The 20,554-nt window shown below is 36.5% G+C and overlaps 1 protein-coding gene across 1 annotated transcript in view; it reads right to left on the reverse strand.

Moving 5' to 3' along the window:
• The window catches only part of SLCO6A1 (solute carrier organic anion transporter family member 6A1), a 104,492-nt gene that overhangs the window by 40,640 nt on the left and 43,298 nt on the right, over positions 1–20,554 (reverse strand). Inside the window, exons 11-13 of the mRNA XM_069592742.1 lie at positions 20,333–20,445; positions 12,727–12,871; positions 5,462–5,657 (exon numbers count right to left, since the gene is read on the reverse strand). Of these exons, the coding sequence (XP_069448843.1) occupies positions 5,462–5,657; positions 12,727–12,871; positions 20,333–20,445 (454 nt within the window). The remainder of the gene's footprint in view (positions 1–5,461; positions 5,658–12,726; positions 12,872–20,332; positions 20,446–20,554) is intronic.

Raw genomic sequence — 20,554 nt, forward strand, 5'->3', positions numbered from 1 at the left:
ATTATTTACAGTTGCCAAAATATGGAAGCAACCTAAGTGTCCATCAAAGGATGAATGGATAAAGAAGATGTGGTATTTATATATAATGAAATATTACTTCTCATTTATAAAAAAGAATGAAATTCTACCATTTGCAACAACATGGGTGGACCTAGAGGGTAATATGTTTTGTGAAATAAGTCAAACAGAGAACAACAAGTAACTCTATATTATCACTTACATGTGAACTCTAAAAAATAAAGAAAGCTGAGTGCTGAAGAATTGATGCTTTTAAACTGTGGTGTTGGAGAAGACTCTTGAGAGTCCCTTGGACTGCAAGGAGATCCAACCAGTCCATTCTAAAGGAGATCAGTCCTGGCTGTTCATTGGAAGGACTGATGTTGAAGCTGAAACTCCAATGTTTTGGCCACCTGATGCAAAGAGCTGACTCATTGGGAAAGACCCTGATGCTGGCAAAGATTGAAGGCAGGAGGAGAAGGGGATGATAGAGGATGAGATGGTTGGATGGCGTCACCGATTCAATGGACATGAGTTTGGGTAAACTCCGGGAGTTGGTGATGGACAGGGAGGCCTGGTGTGCTGCAGTTCATGGGGTCACAAAGAGTCAGACACAACTGAGAGACTGAACTGAACTGTACTGAAAAAGAAAATGAATAAATGTATGTAACAAAACAGAGAGACTCAAAGATACAGAGAACAAACTACTGGTTACCAGCAAGGATAAGGAAGGAGGGAGGGGCCAGATAGAGTACAGAATTGATACAAACTACCATGTATAAAAAAGCAATAAGGATATATTGTACAGCACAGGGAAATAAGCTATTATTTTATAATAACCTTAAAAGGATTATAATCTATAAAAATACTGAATCACTCTTTTGTACCCATGAAACTAATATAATATTGCAAATCAACTAGTTTTCAGTAAAAAAAAGCAATTCTAAGAAATTCATATCAATAAAACCTTAGACGAAGAGAAAAGAATGATCTCAAATAAACAATCTAACTTTATACTTCAAGAAACTAGAAAAAGAATAAACTAATAAGTCCAAAAATGGTACAATAAAGAAAATAAATATCAGAACAGAAATAAATGATTAATAGAAAAGACCAAAAGAAAAGATTAATAAAACTGAGTTTTTTTTTAAATAAAGATAAATAAAATAGAATAACTTACAGCTAGACTTGCAAGAGGAAAAAAAGGAATGAAATAGATGTAATTATAAATGAAAGTAGAGACATTACAACGGATGCATTGCAAATATAAAGGTCATAAGAGACTATTGTGAAGAATTACACAACAAAAATTTGTTCTTTCTGGTTTTCATCTTTCCTGTTTTTTTGCTTTCTCTGGTTTTTGGTATGAGATTTCATTTTCTCTTATCTGTTAGCATAGCATTTATATTGATTTTTTTTAATGTTTTAATGGTTTTTTCCTAGAATTCCCAATATACATTTACAAGCTATTTACGTGTACTTTCAAATAACATTATAACACTTCATTGGTATTACAAGTACTTTATAAAAATGTATCCCCAATTCCTCCCTCCCCTTTTATAAGACTACTGTCATTTATTTCACTATCCATAAATTATAATCATTGAATACCTTAATATCATGATTATTTTGAAGAATTATCTATTATAACAATTAAAATAATAAAAATAAAAGAACATAGTCTACCAACATTTATATTCACCTATAGTGCTCTTCATTTTACATGGATTTATTAATACATCTAATAAATCATATCATTTTTTCTGAAGAAATTCTTTACACATTTCTTACAAAGCAGGTTTACCAGTGACAATTCCCTTATATTTTGTTTAAGAGTATCTGGGAATATTTCTCCTTCACTTTTGAAAGATAGTTTCACCGTATATACCATCCAAGGTTCACTTTTTTTCAATCCTTTACATATTTCACTCCATTCTTTTCTTGCTTGCATGGTTATAAGTAAAGTTTTATTTCCTCTGGCTTTTTTTCAAGATTGTTTTTGATTCTGCAGGTTGAATGTGATGTGCCTACATGTAGATTTTTTTGTAATATTAATCAATTCTGGTGTTCCTGAGCTTCCCAAATGTATGGTTTGGTGTCTGTCATTAACTATGGAAAATTCTCAGCCATTACTACTGCACCTATTTCGTCGGTTCTTTTGTCTGCTTCTTCCTGGCATTTCCATTATACTAGTGTTACATCTTTGTAGTTGCGTCATCATTCTTGGATATTCCGTTTCCATTTTTTTTTTCATTCTTTTTTCTCTTTGCTTTTCAGTTTGAAAAGTTTCCACTGATGTGTCTTCAAAGTCGTTAATACTTTCTTCAGTTCCGTCCAGTTTACTGATGAATCAATGAAAGGAACTCTTCATGTTATTATAGAGCTGTTTTGGCTTTCTAGAATTTACTTTTGGTATTTTTCTTAGAGTTTCCATTTCTCTACTTGCATTATCTAGATTTTCTTTATGTTGTCCACTTTTTCCATTAGAACCCGTAGAATATTAATCATAGTTACTTTATGTTCCCAGTCTGATAATTCCAAAATCTCATTTCTTTTAGAGCCAACAACAAATGTTATTAATTATCCTTAACCTGAAACTATCTTTCATCTTCTTTCTTGAAGAATATTTTCACTGGATAATAAATTATGTGTTGAAAGTTCTTTTCTGTCAGGACTCTTAAGACATTGTTCCACTATCTTTTGAACCTGTAGCTTCTGATGAGAAATTCACATTGTCTCACTGTACCTATAATTACTATTTTAACATTCTCACTTGATAATGTCAATATCTGGATCCCCTATAAGTCTATTCTATAATCTGTTCTGTCTCAGGGTTTTGCGCCTATCTGGTATATTTTTTAAAGCAAGACCGTTGTCTACAACACTTTACAGCTTTGTATGATATTATCTTTCTTTCAGAGTGTCGTCTTTCTGCTGCTACAGTGCTGGCTGACCAAATTAATCCAATTAGAGAAAAACTAACTCCTGGCTGGTTATAGTACTATAGGGAGCCCCTCACTCCTAGATCTTAACCTTACAGAGGTATCAGTTAAGAACACGGTGGTTACCATGGTTCCATTCCAACAGCACATTCTAAAATTGAACTCTTATCTATAGACCATCACAAGACCAGTGAAAATTTTCTTTGCTTTTCATATTGTTTTTACTTTGTCTTGGCCTTTTAGCTTCACTGCTCGGTAAATGTGCTGAGTAAAACCCCAAAAGAACATTATCTTATTTGTTTCCATCTCTTCTTACTGATGTTGTGTCCCACTCCAGGGCCTAATTTTTGTCATTTTGGGCTCAAAGTTCTGTCAAAACTTTGTGCCAGATTTTGGTCATCTTACTATTAGGTTGGTGCAAAAGTAATTGTGGTTAAGCATTGTTGAACTTTGCCCTTTGATATTGGAATACATTCTTAACTAAATGTGGTTATGTTATACATCATTTTAATGTGCATCTCTCATTTTACATCTTTTGCTAATGAATTACTACTTGCTATTTATTTTATATGTACTTTAGACCATGAAAATGATGTTAGACAAAAAACAAATTTGAAGCAATTTTCTTATTCGAGTTCGAAGTGGGTCATAAAACAGCAGAAACAACTCCCAACATCAACAGTGCATGTGACCGAGGAGCTGCTAATGAAGGTACAGTGCAGTGATGGTAAAGGAAGTTTTGCAAATGAGGCAAGAGCCTTAAAGATGAGGAGTGCAGTGGCTGGCCATTGGAAGTTGACAATGACCAGCTGAGAGGATCACTACATAAGAAGTTGCCTAAGAATTCGTCGACCAGTCTATGGTTGTTTGGCATTTGAAGCAAACTGGAAAGGTAGAAAGGCTCAATAAATGGGTGCTCATGAGCTGACAGCAAATCAAAAATATTGTCGTTCTGAAGTGTCATCTTCTCTTATTTTATGCAACAACAAACCATTTCTCAATTGGATTTGATGTGCAATGAAAAGTGCATTTTATACGACAACCAGCGATGACCAGCTCAGTGGCTGGACCTAGATAAAGCTCCAAAACACTTCCCAAAGCCAAACTTGCACCAGAAAAAAAAGATCATGGTCACTGTCTGGTAGTCTGCTGCTGGTCTGATCTACTATAGCTTTCTGAATCCCAGCGAAACCATTTTACCTGAAAAGTATGTTCAGCAAATTGATGAGATGGGCTGAAAACTGCAACATCTGCCATTGGCACTGGTCAGCAGAAAGGACCCAATTTTCCATGACAATGCCTGACAGTACTTTGCACAACCAATGCTTCAAATTTGAATGAATTGAGCTGTGAAGTTTTGCCTCATCTGCCATATTCACCTGTCCTCTTGCCAACCGACTACCATTTCTTTAAGCATCTTGACAACTTTTTGCAGAGAAAATGCTTCCACAACTAGCAGGACTCAGGAAACGCTTTCCAAGAGTTTGTCAAGTCCCAGAGAATGGAATTTTATGCTACAGGGGTAATCAGATTTATTCCTTGTTGGCAAAAATGTGTTGGCTAGTGGTTCCTATTTTGATTAATAAAGACATACTTGAGTCTAGTTATAATGATAAATTTAGGGTCCAAAACAATTACTGTTGCACCAACCTAATAGATGCTTTTCACCTAGACCTTTTGCCAGAATTCCCAGTTTCTTGCCAATGTCCAGAAATAGTAAATGTACTCAGAGAAAACTGTAATTGCAGAAGGTTGCTTCTCCTCACAAGGTTTGCCTTTCCCCAGGATTTTGGTGCTTTAGCCACTACTTGCCTAAGCAACTGTCTGATATCTTTAAACAAATCTTTTAAAACATTAATTCAGCTTTTCTAGGTGTACTCAGTTGAAGCACTGGTCTTCCATGTAGTTGAAGTAGAAGTCTAATTTTCTTTACTTATTTTACTTAATTAGTCTTTTAGTTTCTAATTCCAGCTCTGTTTCTCTTCCTTAACATTCAGTTCAGTTCAGTTCAGTTCAGTCACTCAGTCACGTCCAACTCTTTGCAACCCCATGAATCGCAGCACGCCAGGCCTCCTGGTCCATCATTAAAACAATCTGTGCCCAGTTCTTTGAATTTTTGCAGGTTTAACTAAAAGGAGACCTTGTTCATGCATACTTTCAGATGCCTTCAGTTCCATTCTTTGACAAGAAGGCTGACAGACCAATTCAGACAAAGGTAAGCCTCACTTCATATGGTTAGTATGGTCACCTAGTTGCTACTCACTTTAATACAGATTTCTACTTCTAGGTTCTGATTCATTTCAATATCTTCTTTCTTTATATGAATGTACAAGCAGTTACACCACAAGCTATCATTATGATATTTCTGCCCTTACAATGAAAGGCGAAACTATGCTTTATGTTTCTTTTACATGTTCAGTAATGCCAAGAATGTTATGAACCTATTAGGGTTACTGGGTAAATAATTACTGACTAACAAATATGTGATTGGTTTGGATATGAAAGTACAAAATTATACTTACCCACCATAATCTTCAGTGATCCCAGCAAATGGTATTGGATCACAGTTTACAAAAACTACAAGTGCAAGCAGTACAAGGGATAGAACAGATGTAACTATTACAAATCTCATAAGGCCTTTAGAAGATACGTGTAACTTGGAAATAATGATACCTCCCAGAATCTGGCCTAGTGCACCTCCTGGAAGTAAAACAAGTCCTATAAGAAAGGAGGAAGAGAAAACACAGTTAGAAATAGCAGATGTATGGCAGACACCAGCACAATATTGTAAAGTAATTATCCTCCTCCAACAACAACAAAAAATAGTCAGCTAAAGACAGGACAGAAAATTCACACACTGATGCACTCTCCTCTGCTTTAATCATATAGCAAACCTAAGTTTAACTAAGAAGCCAAGAGAAAATTTAAAGACACAATAAATAACAAAGCTTAACCTTAAGAGAAATACAAATTTGTGCATGGGGCTGATACTACAGGCCGAAGTGAAAGTGAAAGTGAAGTCGTGTCCAACTCTTTGCGACCCCGTGGACTGTAGCCCACCAGGCTCCTCCGTCCATGGGACTCTCCAGGTAAGAATATTGGAGTGGGGTGCCATTTCCTTCTCCAGGGGATCTTCCCCGACCCAGGGATCGAACCCAGGTCTCCTGCATTGCAGGCAGACACTTTAACCTCTGAGCCACCAGGGAAGCTGTTAACTAAATGAGTTAACACTTAAGTGCTCAGCACAGAGTACAGTCATGCAGCAAACATTATTTGAGTGTTTGTTTAAAGGTAGAATTTACAGACAAAGTCATTTATTAGAAAAGCAAAAGAATAAGAGGTCCCACAAAATGTTTTACAGCAGTTGTGAGCAATACAATAAAATCAATACCAGAGAAACAACATTTGAAAGTCTGTAGCCAACTATGATAAATTTAAGTAATTAAAGTGATAATAGTCCTGGGAATAAATGTGTACTATAATTACAGAGAAATGTAAAAATATTAAATCATATAAAGTAATAAGGTAAGAAAACTTTATAACATCAAGACTAAAATGAAAACTGTAAAAGCTGCCACAGAGTCTGTTACTTGCCAAAAAATTATAGTTAGAGTTTACTTTTTAAAAAGATAAAATTAATAATCTAGACCAAACACATATACATACACACAATCCTGAGGAGTGGAGTTAGTGAACTGCAAATGAGCAGCTAAAATTTCTTAAACCAACTGATGAGGATAAAATGAATAAAACATAAATCCATTGAGAGAAGAGAGAATAATGGGGGAAGGGGTAAGAAGCAAAAGAGAAGCGCAAAACACCAAAGTATACAATTAAAAAATGAAAAATTAAATATGTCAGAATTCACAATAATGATGTATGAATAAAACAACTATTAGAAAGACAGATGATGAAATTTGATATTTTTTAGAATGGAAAGTTTGAAAATAAATAGCAAAAAATATGTACCATGAAATGTAAATCATGAACATGTTTATACCTAATGACATCACATTAAATAAATTATATAAACACTGCCTAGATTTCAAGGAAATTAAAAATCTATAAACAAAGTGTTTTAAATCAGCTGTCTCAGAGATGAAGATTTACTTTACAACATTATTAAAGATATTTAAAATATTAACTGATTTGAACAGGAGTTATTTAAAAAGAGAAATAAAAGCCTTATCTGCAAACAAAAAAACCCTCTTTTCAACAAAGCATGGCTTAAGTAAAAATGTGCTGATGAGAATTTAAAATGCTTAGAGCCAAAAAATAAATAATACAAATTACATCTAAATGTATGAGGGAGGTGCTATCAAAAAAAATCTATAAGTAATGATACCACCATCATAGCTTGTTAGGAGAACTAAATGAGTTAACACTTAAGTGCTCAGCACAGAGTACAGTCATGCAGCAAACATTATCTGAGTGTTTGTTTAAAGGTAGAATTTACAGACGAAATCATTTATTAGAAAAGCAAAAAGTGCAAATAGTATAGAGGCAATATTTATTAAGAAATTTGTGGGAACTTGAAGTGAATCAGCGGGTGAGCAATAAGGCTATAGGTAAAGAAGTCAAGAAGAAGTAAACCACATTGCAACTCATAATCTCAGAAATTAAGGGTAGGTACTAATATGACTGAAAGCAAGAGTGAGGTAGACTTAAAAAAAACAAGAGGTTTGGATGGCAGTCTACATAAACTGTTTGATCCCCAATTCCTATCCCTAACCACAATGCCAGAGGACACTAGGTTTCTTCATAGAAACAACCATAGAGTTGAGAAAGCCAAGTACATCTGTGAGCATAAAACTGAAAACACAATTCAACTGAAAAAGTATTGGCTGCCAGGCTCATCACCCTAGGCAATAAGAAAATACTGAACACTGGAAGTTCAACAATTAAAAACTGGGTCCTTGAGGACTGCCCTAAAAAGAAATAAAATGGTTGAAAATTGAATTGCAAAGCACAGAACTTCCAAGCAACTTTTTATGTAAATATTCTACTGATGTACAGAAAAATACCCAAATCGAAATTATACATCTGATGAATTTCCAAAGCAGGCTTAACTCTGTAACCACGCCCAGGTAAAAAAAAAAATTAATCAAACATTTACTAGAAGGCCAGAGGCTTTTTTGTGCACTTACAAGATTTTATATAATATGAATTGTAAAGTATGGATACATTATAGCTTCTTTTATTGGACATGATACTTGAAAAATCCACCCATGTTTTTGTATATAATAATACTAGTTCATGCCTTATCACTGCTGAATAGTATTCTAGTATGTGCATACAACACAACTTATTTACTCACTGTGATATTAACAAATTTTGCTGCTACTTTAAAAATTCATGTATATGTTCTTTTTGTAAACATTTGCATTTCTGTTGAATATATTCTTAAGAAAGGAATTTGTGTATATAACTAGAAGTTGAATTCTTGGGTCAGAGGATATGTATAGGTTCAGATTTTTATGACACTGTCAAACAGATTTATAAAATGATAAACCAATTTACACTCTCACCAGGAGTGGATAAAATGGCAATTGCTCCACATTCATACCAACATATCTTTCTCTTCCATTTTAGCAATTCTGGTGAATGGTACTAGTATTGCCTTGTGATTTTAATATGTATTTCCCTGAAAAACCACTGAAGGTGAGCCCATTTTCACATGAATATTGGCCAACTGGTATCATCTTTTATATAATGCTTGTTCAAATCTTTTTCCATTTTTATTGGATTATCTACCTGTTTATTGTCATATTTTTTAATATATTCTGGACCCAAATACTTTGCAGAATATTTCTATTGAAAAGATTGTTTCATATGCATTTGCACTCTTCATGCTGAACTTTGATGAACATAAGTTCTTAATTTTAATGTAATACCACATTTTTGCTTCATATTTATGTAATTTGTGTCTTGTTTAATAAATCTTTATCTTCTCTAAGGCATGAAGATATTTTCCTACATCTTTCTAAAAAGCTTTATCGTTTTACCACACACATTGAGACCTGCAATCTACCTAGAATTGGTATCTTTGTATGTAGTTACATAAAGGTCAAGATTTTTCTTCATTTAAACGTACCAGATTTAAACAATAACTGTGTCCAAATAATTTTAAATTTAAAAAATATTTAAATTTAAACTTTTGTATTTAAAAAATTACTACTCTATTTATTGGGCAGCAATTCTCTACTACCCTCTGATGCTATATAGCCTACAAGTAGATGCGCTGACTGCTTTTTGTTCTACATTTTCACAGATATTTCTATAGTATGCTGTGGTTCCAATTTCAAAGTATAGAATCGGTGACTGTATTTTGCACACTGGTACTGCATATGCTTCTAAATTCTAAGAGCGACAGTGGAACACATAATTTGCTATCCTTTTCCTCATGTATGGCCCAACAGGAACAACCCAGGACCCCAGGAGGAGAAAGGAAAGTCCCAGCTTAGATTAGGGACTTAAATGAAGCAGTGTCTCATCAACAGACCCTACGTCCGGTGAAAAAAAGTTACCAGGGGCTTGAGGTTTACAGTGGATTAACCACCAACTGAATCCCATTGTCCCTACAGCCCTGAATGGCCTGTATGTGGTGATGTCACTAAATTTTTGGCATAGACTGATGGCACTGGATACACTGTCTTGGACATTGCCAAAGTCTTCTTTTGCACTCCACTAGCACCCAAAGAAGACTAATTTTCATTCATGCTAGAAGGCCACAAACATACATCTGCAATACTCCCTCAGGAGTACCTAAATTCCTCTCCCATTTACTACAAGGGGCAGATTTATTTTGACGGCCACTACCTACGATACCCAAGGGCTTCCCTGGTGGCTCAGAGGGTAAAGCGTCTGCCTCCAATGCGGGAGACCCAGGTTCGATCCCTGGGTCGGGAAGATCCCCTGGAGAAGGAAATGGCAACCCACTCCAGTACTCTTGCCTGGAAAATCCCATGGGCTGAGAAGCCTGGTAGGCTACAGTCCGTGGGGTCGCAAAGAGTTGGACACAACTGAGTGACTTCATTTCACTTCACTTCACTTCACCTACGATACCGAAAGCTTTCAATGATAGAAGATACTCAGTTGGTTGTAGGGTGAGAGGCCTGACTCAATGGCTCTGACTTTGGTGTTATTATACCATCATCAGCAAGGAAGACTGGTCCAGCTTAACAAAATCCAGAGACCGCTCATCAAGTTTTGGGGCACTCTGCAGACAGAATCATACTGCTCTATCCCTCTAGAAGTTAAGGAAAAACTGTCTCCCTTTTCCCCAACCAAAAGCCAGTCTAGCATTGGATTTTGGATTTTTGAGTACTGAACACAGTAGACAATTCACTTAGGGTTTCTTAGCTGACCCACAGACCTACACTGAATGCTAATCAGCAAGCTGTGGTATGCTCCATACTTTGAGGTGAAAGTCAAGTCTCTCAGTCGTGTCTGACTCTTTACAACCCCGTGGACTGTAGCCCACCAGGCTCTTCTGTCCATGGGATTCTCCAGGCAAGAATACTGGAGTGGGTTGCCATTTCCTTCTCCAAGGGATCTTCCCAACCCAAGGATCGAACCTGGGTCTCCCGCATTGCATGCAGACACTTTAACCTCTGATTCTCTATCCCACAAACCTAATAAACCGATTTCATCTGCAAGGCTCTGTGACTGATGATTTTGTGTGCTGGAGCCTCTGGAAAAAGGGAGGAAGCCCCCACTCAGAAGCATTGTTGCTTGTATAGGAGTCACAGACTCCCTGAAACAGCTACATTTAAAAGCAACTCAGCTTATTCTGGGGAAGAAAATGGAAACCCATTCCAGTATTCCTGCCTGGAGAATTCCGTGGGGAGAGGAGCCTGGTAGGCTGCAGTCCTCGGGGTCATAGGGAGTCGAACACGACTGAGTGATGAACACTAACATTTAGCTTATTACTGATCTCTTGGCATAAACAAAGTCCTGACTCACAGAAAACTTGATTTTATGGACTGATATTCGCATTTGGAGATGAACCAAAACAGACTCACCACTAACCATTTGACAAGCCATACTTGTCAACTGGAATTGGTGTGGTCAAGCCACGGAGGCGGTCATAAAAGAGCAACAAATGTTTAACGAAACACCACCACTAGACCGCATAGCCCTCAGAATACTGTGGGAATTTCTTTCAAATGAAGTTACTTTCTTTACTCTGGGAAGATTTTCAGAGGGACTACTGATACACTATCTGTACATACCCTGAGGGCAGTTGTCTCTACTTCTCAACAAGTAATCCGACTAGAAAAGGGTACAAAAAAACTTGTCCCTAATTTTCGTTGAAATAATCAATGACACTCATCCCTGGAAAGCACTCTGGTCAGCCTCAGTCACTGAGCCTCATTGTTACGGATGACTGAATTGCCCAAAACTTCATCCTCGCAGGCCCGGGTAGAATATATGTAATTACTAACCCATTCTGTTATGCCTGCATGAATACCTCAGGCTAAGTGGAAAAGTCAATACAGAAACTTGAGCAGAAAGTTATCTTGCTTTCTAAGGTAGACCCTGAGGACCAAAAAAATTGGTCAGCTGGCTGCATCCAAACTCTGCTAGCATGATTGAGGCCAATACTGCAGGTGGCCTTATCCTGTTCTTTGGAGTCTTATTGATATTAGCTTTAATTAAGTACTGTATAAAAAAAACTGAATGATCTAGTCCCTATCTCTGTTAATTATATTAATCATTGTCAAACAAAATGGTATACCTGTGGAAAAATCTGTCATATGGCCCCTGAAACTGTGTCATGTTTGGCTTTTGGACTATGTTCAATCCAACAATGGTGTGCCCTTTACCACAAAATCGACCCAACAATGGGCTGAAAGTCAAAACTTTTGCATGTATTAACATTTGTTTTTATTTGGCTTACATGTTTTATGTTCCTTTATTTTCCTTTCTTATTTTTTTTAAATTGTTAATAAAATATTTCAAGTTAATGTACTCTTTACTACTCTCTTACTGGTTACCTGCAAGTTACAGTATGTATCCCTGATTTTTTACAACATAAAATAAATGATCACATTCACCATCTTCCATTAATGCTAGAACCTTAAAACATTTAATTCCACTTGCAACCTCTTTGGGAGAACCAATTCTCAATATCTAATAAAACTGATGTACTTAATAGCAAGGTCTCTGATGTCTAAACATAGATCAACTTTTACAAATGCGCACAAGGAACATGTATACGAGTCTATTTGTTACTTCATTGTTTGGAAAAGTGAAACAGTTAGAGGCAACTTCATGTCGATATATATGATATAGAAAAAGAAACAGTATTCATAAAATAGAATCCCATAGCAATGTTAAAATGCCTTAAATAGAGATCAATATGAATCTGATGAACACAATTTCAGGTAAAAGTAACAGAAGAGCACATACAAAATGATATATAGATTTTAGAAATAGACTGTATGTAGACAGGCACATAAGAGGTAACAATATATAAATGTGTGAGAAGGAAGAACTCCAACTTTAAAAGAGGTGTAAGTTACCCCTGCAGAGGGAGGAAAAGAAATGTGATAAAAGAGAAATGCAGAAGTCCTACAAATTTCTATATGTTAAAAACTAGTGATGCAATGATGGGAAAATGTTCATATTTTTAAAAGTTGAACAACCAGGGTTCAGATATTTAAAATTTAAGCAAACACTACTGCTCCTTCTACTTCCCACTTAGTTGAAATATTTCATAAATACATAAAAGAAAACTTTACATAAAAATTTCACAATGAATGCAATGAGTGGAAATGTCTACCTGCTAGTGTAGTTGCCTCATTGGGTGGTAATATAAACTGATTTTCTATATATATAGGCAAAAATTCAGATGCTCCGATCATAACTAAAGATTCTGAAGCTCGCGATAGAGATAGATACACAAATATTGGATTCTTGATCAGAATCTGAAATAGAAATGTTATGTATGAATTATTTTATTTTATTAGGTAAAGAAAAATAGATATACCCACCTGTATATTAGTGACCGATCCACAAAAAGTTTACCTTTGTCAATAACTGACAATACTATATGTATATAAAAATTGAAACAGAAACTTAAAATTCACCAATATACCATAAAAGACATGTAGTGTTCGAACCATTTTTATTTGCTATTTGATCTCCATACTACCTATAATTTTTATTTGTGACTCTGGCAGTGTGTTAGGACTGCTAGAACTAGAATATTAATTTTCAAACTGATTTCTGTATTTCTTAGATATGTATATATCTTTGAGAATGTTCAGTGATGTTTTATATTTGTATATTTTTAAATAAACTTAAAATTTCTTTTTCTATCCCTTAACACTATTTCTGAAATCTATCGTTTTCTGCGTATTTATCAAATTCATCTTCTGGGTTAAATTTAACACATTACATAGTGTAATACCACTCCCATAGGGTTAAATGCTTAAGTCGACTTGAGCTTCCTACTGGTGCAAACAAGGTGACATTAAACATCCTTGTGCAACCCTTAAGGAAATAGGATAGAGCGTCTTTGGAAGTATATATACTAGACAGGGATTACTAGGGCTCTGGGATTTGGTCTACCTCATGCCATTATTTCTCCAAATTTTTCTGCAAAATTATCAGTTTATACTCCCACCTTAATACAAGGGAATCCCATTTTCTTCATGTAGCGACTGATACTTTCTAAAATTCATCAGAGCAACATTTCTGATTTCATATCCCTTTCCAGAACTTCGCCATTCTCCAAGAAAGAGGTGTTGAACTTTACAAGGCCTGAATGACTGCCTCACAAAGCAAGTAATGCTGCACAAGTTCTGAGACTGGGTCATAAACTGACAGTAGGACTTCTGCTGGGAACTCTCGCTCTCAGGAGTCTGCCATGGAACTTGGTTACCACGTTCTGAGAAAAACCAGGCCAGATGGGGAGGTCATGTGTGGGCATTCTAGCAAACAGCCAGAATCAAAAGCTAATATCTGGAACAAGCCTTCAGATGACTTTATCACCCAGACTTACTTCACTATAGTTGATCAAAACAGATGCTCTATTATTTAAAGCCACTAAGTTTGGGGGTGGTTTGTCATGTAGCAACAGATAACTGGCACAACCCACATAATCACAAACACTTTAATATTAGTTGGCTTTCAAAATTTCACCATTCTGATGAATGCATATTATTACAGTGCTATATTTTATAATTCTCTAACTTCAAACATATAACTGAGCATTTCTTCATATAATTTCTTAGCTATTTAGTATTCTCTTGGGAGTATGAACTGGCTGTTTATATGCTTCCTGAAATTCTTCTGTAGATTTTCCAAGAACTCTAATTTATTCTAAACACTAATCTTGTGTTGGATTTAGATATCTGTCACCCAACTTTTAATACTGTCAGCTTCCTTCATTGAACAGAAATCTTAATGTAATGTACTTAAGAAATTTAAATTACATTAATATCTTAATGTAATCAATCCATAAATAAGTTCATATTTGACACTATTACAAATCTTGTCTATTATTTTCATATCCTTATATTGCAAGGTGTTTCTTTCAGTTTAAACCTTGACTTTGTCATTTTTTATAGTCACATTCTATTAACCTAGAAATTATCTTTTTGCATAATATGAAGTAGAAAGCCAACTTCATTTTTCCACACAAAGAACTGAGTTAGTCATCATACCTACTGAACAATTATCTTCGGAGTGCCTCCTCTATCATATGACAAGTTCTTATATACACTAATCTGTAGCTGGGTTTTCTGTTCCACTGGCCTGTTTATTTGTACTGAGGAAATACTATCTTTTCTTTTTTTAACCACTATGGCTTTATATCGGGTCTTATTGTGTACTAGAATAAACATTCTTTGTTTCACTTATTCATGCCCTTGCATGCCCAGTCACTCAGTGACTTCCTTGCCAGGCTCCTCTGTCCATGGAATTTTCCAGGCAAGGATACTAGAGTGGGTTGCCACTTCCTTCTGCAGGGGATTTTCCCAACCCAGGGAAAAGCATGACCTTGTACACCAGAGTAACACCCACTTTCCCCCACAGCCAGTCCCTCCCATCAGAAGCTTGCACAAGCCTCTTACCCTCATCCATCAGAGGGCAGATAGAATCAAAACTACAATCACAGAAAACTAACCAAAATGATCACATAGATCACAGCTTTGTGTAATGTAATGTCCTATAGGGTCACTATAAGCCTATGAGCCATGTCCTATAGGGTCACCCAAGACGGATGGGTCATGGTAGAGAGTTATGACAAACTGTGGTCCACTGGAGAAAGAAATGGCAAACCATTTCAGCATTCTTGCCTTGAGAACCCCATGAACAGTATGAAAAGGCAAAAAGATATGATACTACTGGAGAAGAGCAAAGAAATAGGTCCAGAAGGAATGAAGAGGCTGAGCCAAAGCAGAAACAATGCCCAGTTGTGGGTATGTCTGGTGGTGAATGTAAAGTCTGATGCTCTAAAGAACAATACTGCATAGGAACTTGTTAGATTCTTGAATCAAGGTAATTTGGAAGTGGTCAAACAGGAGATGACAAGAGTGAACATTGACATTTTAGGAATGAGCGAACTAAAGAAGGTTGGAATGGGTGAATTTAATTCAGATGACCGTTATATCTACTACTGTGGGCAAGAATCCCTTTGAAGAAATGGAGTAGCTGTCATAGTCAACAAAAGAGTCCAAAATGCAGTACTTGGGTGCAATCTCAAAAATGACAGAATGGTCTCAGTTCATTTCAAAGACAAACCATTCAGTATTACAGTAATCCAAGTCTATGCCCCAACCACTAATGCCAAAGAGCTGAAACTGTATGGTCCTATGAAGATCTACAAGACCTCTACAACTAACACCAAAAAAAGATGTCCTTTTCATCACAGGGGACTGGAATGCAAAAGTAGGAAATCAAGAGATACCTGGAATAACAGGCAAGTTTGGCCCTGGGATACAAAATGAAACAGAGCAAGGCTAACAGTTTTGCCAAGAGAACACCCTGGCCATAGCAAACACCCTCTTCCACCGACACAATAGATGACTCAACACATGGACATCACCAGATGGTCAATAGTGAAATCAGATTGATTATATTCTTTGCAGCCAAAGATGGATATGCTCTATACAGTCAGCAAAAGCAAGACTGGTAGCTGATTGTGGCTCAGATCATGAACTCCTTATTGAAAAATTCAGACTTAAATGGAAGTGAAGTGAGTGAAAGTTGCTCAGTCATGCCCAATTCTTTGACCCCATGGACTATACAGTCAATGGAATTCTCCAGGCCAGAATAGTGGAGTGTGAAGCCTTTCCCTTCTCCAGGGGATCTTCCCAACCCAGGAATGGAACCCAGGTCTACTGCATTGCAGGCAGATTCTTTACCAACTGAGCTATGAAGAAAGTAGGGTAAACCACTAGGGTATTCAGAAGTGAAGTGAAGTGAAGAAGTCGCTCAGTCGTGTCCGACTCTTTGCGACCCCATGGACTGTAGCCTACCAGGCTTCTCAGTCCATGGGATTGTCCAGGCAAGAGTAGTAGAGTGGGTTGCCTTTTCCTTCTCCAGGGGATCTTCCCGACCCAGGGATTGAACCAGGGTCTCCCACATTGGAGGCAGACGCTTTAACCTCTGAGCCACCAGGGAAGCCCAGGCTATTCATATATGACCTAAATCAAATACCTTATGATTATACAGTGGAAGTGAGAAATAGATTCAAGGGATTAGATCTGATAGAGTGCTTGTCTATCGACAGAGGTTTGTGACATTGTACAGGAAGCAGTGATCAAAACCATTCCCAAGAAAAAGAAATGCAAACAAGGCAAAATGGTTGTCTAAGGAGACCTGACAAATAAGTGAGAGAAGAAGAGAAGTAAAAGGCAAAGGAGAAAAGGAAAGATACATTCATCTGAATGCAGAATTCACAGAATAGCAAGGGAAGATAAGAAAGCCTTCCTCAGTGACTAGTGCAAAGAAATAGAGAAAAACAATACAATGGGGAAGCCTAGAGATCTCTTCAAGAAAATTAGAGATACCAAGGGAACATTTCATGCAAAGATGGGCTGAATAAAGGACAGGAATGGTATGGACCTAATAGAAGCAAAAGATATTCAGAAAAGATGGCAAGAATACACAGAACTGTAGAGAAAATATCTTAATGACCCAGATAACCATTTTGTTGTGATCACTCACCTAGAGCCAGGCATCCTAGAGTGTGAAGTCAAGAGGGCCTTAGGAAGCATCACTATGAGCAAAGCTAGTGGAGATGATGGAATATCCATTGAGTTATTTCAAATCCTTAAAAATGATGCTGTGAAAGTGGTGCACTCAATATGCCAGCAAATTTGGAAAACTCAGCTTAGGCCAAAAATTTGAAAAAGTCAGTTTTCATTCCAATCACCAAGAAGGGCAAGGCCAAAAAATATTCAGACTACTGCACAACTGAACTCATTTCACATGCTAGTAAGGTAATGCTCAAACAGTATTGAACTGAGGACTTCCAGATGTACAAGCTGGATTTAGAAAAGGCAGAGGAACCAGAGATCAAATTGCCAACATACACTGGATCACAGAAAAAGCAACAGAATTTCAGAAAAATATCTACTTCTGCTTCACTGGCTATGGTAAAGCCTATGACTGTGTGGATGGATCACAACAAACTGTGGAAAATTCTTTAAGAGATGGAAATAACAGACTACCTTACCTGCCTCTTGAAATATCTGTATGAATGTCAAAAAGCAACAGTTAGAACTGGACATGGAACAACAAACTGGTTCAAAATTGGGAGAGAAGCACATCAAGGCTGTATATTGTCACCCTGCTTATTTAACTTATATGCAGAGTACATCCTGTGAAAAGCCAGGCTGGATGAAGTTCAAGCTGGAATCAAGATTGCCGGGAGAAATATCAATAACCTCAGATATGCAGATGACACCACCCTTATGGCTGAAAGCTAGTAGGAACAGCCTCTTGATGAAAGTGAAAGAGTTAAGAGTGGAAAAGCTGGCTTAAAACTCAATTCGGAAAACTAAGATCATGGCATCTGGTCCCATCTTTCACGGCAAACAGACGGTGAAACAATGGAAACACTGAAAGACTTTATTTCGGGGGGCTCCAAGATCACTGTGGATGGTGACTGCAGGCATGAAACTAAAAGATGCTTGCTCCTTGGAAGAAAAGCTATGACAAACCTAGACAGCATATTAAAAAGCTGAGACATCACTTTGTTGACAAAGATCGGTATAGTCAAAGCTATGGTTTTTCCAGTAGTCATGTATGGATATGAGAGTTTGACCATGAAGAAAGCTGAGCACTGAAGAATTGATGTTTTGAACTGTGGTGTTGGAGAAGACTCTTGAGAGTCCCTTGGACTGCAAGGAGATTCAACCAGTCCTTTCTAAAAGAGATCAGCCCTGGGTGTTCTTTGGAAGGAATGATGCTAAAGCTGAAACTCCAGTACTTTGGCCACCTCATGAGAAGAGCTGACTCATTGGAAAAGACTCTGATGCTGGGAGGGATTGGGGGCAGGAGGAAAAGGGGACAACAGAGGATGAGATGGCTGGATGGCATCACTGACTCGATGGACATGAGTTTGAGTGAACTCTGGGAGTTGGTGATGGACAGGGAGGCCTGGCATCCTGCAATTCATGGGATCGCAAAAAGTCAGACATGACTGAGCAACTGAACTGAACTGAATATATGAGCGCCTAAATATACAAAGCAAACACTAACAGACATAAAAGGAGAAATTAGCAAGAATACAAAAATAGTAGGGGACATTAATATCCCATTTGTATCAATTGACACACCATCCAGACATAAAATCAATATGGAAATGGTGGTCTTACACGACACATTAGACTACTTGGCTTAACAGACATCCATAGGACATTGCATCCCCAAACAGCAGATATACATTCTTTTCAGGTGCACATAGAGTGTTCTTCGGGTCAGATCATATGCCGGCCACAAAATAAGTCTCAACAAATTTAAGAGGACAGAAACCATATTGCACACTTTTTCTAACCACAGTGGTATGTAACTAGAAATCAGTTATAGGCAAAAAGATGGATAAAGCACAAATGTGGAGACAAAACAACATGCTACTAGAAAATCAATGGGCCAGTGAAGAAATCAAAGCGGAAAACAGAAAAGGTACAGAGAAAAATGGAAGTTAAAAAGACAAATCCCAAAATCTATGGGATACATCAAAAGCAGTTCAAAGAGGGGAGTTCATAGCAATACAGTCCTGCTTGGAGAAACAAATCTCAGAAACCAACAACTTAACCTACCATCTAAATAGAAGATATCAACCAAATCAAGAGCTGTTTTATTTTTTTTTAAAGATAAGCCTTAAGCTAGGTTCACTAAGAAAAAAAGATAGAGGATACAGATAAACAAAATAAGAAATTAAAGAGGAAAAATTACAACTGATATCACAGAGATATAAAAATTGTAAGAGAATATAGCAAATAGTTAAAGGCCAACAAATGGACAATCTAGAACAAATGGATAAATTTCTAGAAACATACAATCTTCCAAAACTGAATCTAAAGAAGGAATAAACAATCTGAACAGATCCATCACTAGCAATGAAATTGAATTTGTAAGAAAAAATTTTCAGCAAACAAGTCCAGGACTGGACAACCTCATAGGGGAATTCTACCAAGCATATAGATAAGAGCTAATATTTATCCTTCTCAAGCCATCTCAAAAAATTTTGGAGGGAACGCTCTCTAATTCATTCTGCAAGGTCACCATTACCCTCATACCAAATCAGATAAAGACAAGCACATAAAAATAAAACTACGGGTCAAATTTTCTGATGAAAATAGATGCATAAATCCTCAAAAAAAATAGCAAATTGAATACATGTTTGTTGGTTTTGTTGCTTTGACATGTAGGTTCATAAAAGCAAAACTCAGTCATGACCCATGAGAAGGGCTGACAGGAATTTTAACTGGGTAAGGTCCTATAGGCCATTCTGAAATAAACATTTCTAAATGAAAAAAAAAGTTGTTTGTGAGAGTATTTGTTAACTTCTAAAGTTCTTTTCTAAGTTATTTAAATATAATAAAAAGATAATGCTAATACCTACCTCTGTCATCTTATTAAATGGCTTATTTATTTATATAGAGAAAAAATAAATTCATTATAATATAAAAGTTTAAAGCAATAGAAGAAGGAAAAATACTTGGTATCAGTCTTTGACACTAACCAAGTTTGTACTGATGCCACATAGGTGAAATGGATCCTATTTTCCATTATCTAGAAAATGAGTAGGTTAATCAAGACCTCAAAAGTTCCATTCAGATTCAAGTTGAACACTTTATACTTTTCTTAAATCCATAACAAAAATATTGTACATGTCAAGTTAATTTGCTTGTTTATATAAAATACTTTACCCTGAAAGTAGCAAATAAGTCCTTGATACTAGGTCCAAATTCCTGATCTTTTGTTTGATCTCTGTCCAAAATATGAGGCTGTTTACGTTTCCCAGCTTTTATCCTTGCTGTGCCTATACATTAACAAGGAGAAGAATCTTATAACATGTTCAAATAACTAACACACATATAATAAGCATTCATACACATTCCAACATATACCCAATTGGTCCTGAAATGGTA

This window comes from Ovis canadensis, chromosome 5 (assembly GCF_042477335.2).
Source record: "Ovis canadensis isolate MfBH-ARS-UI-01 breed Bighorn chromosome 5, ARS-UI_OviCan_v2, whole genome shotgun sequence".
NCBI lineage: Eukaryota > Metazoa > Chordata > Mammalia > Artiodactyla > Bovidae > Ovis > Ovis canadensis.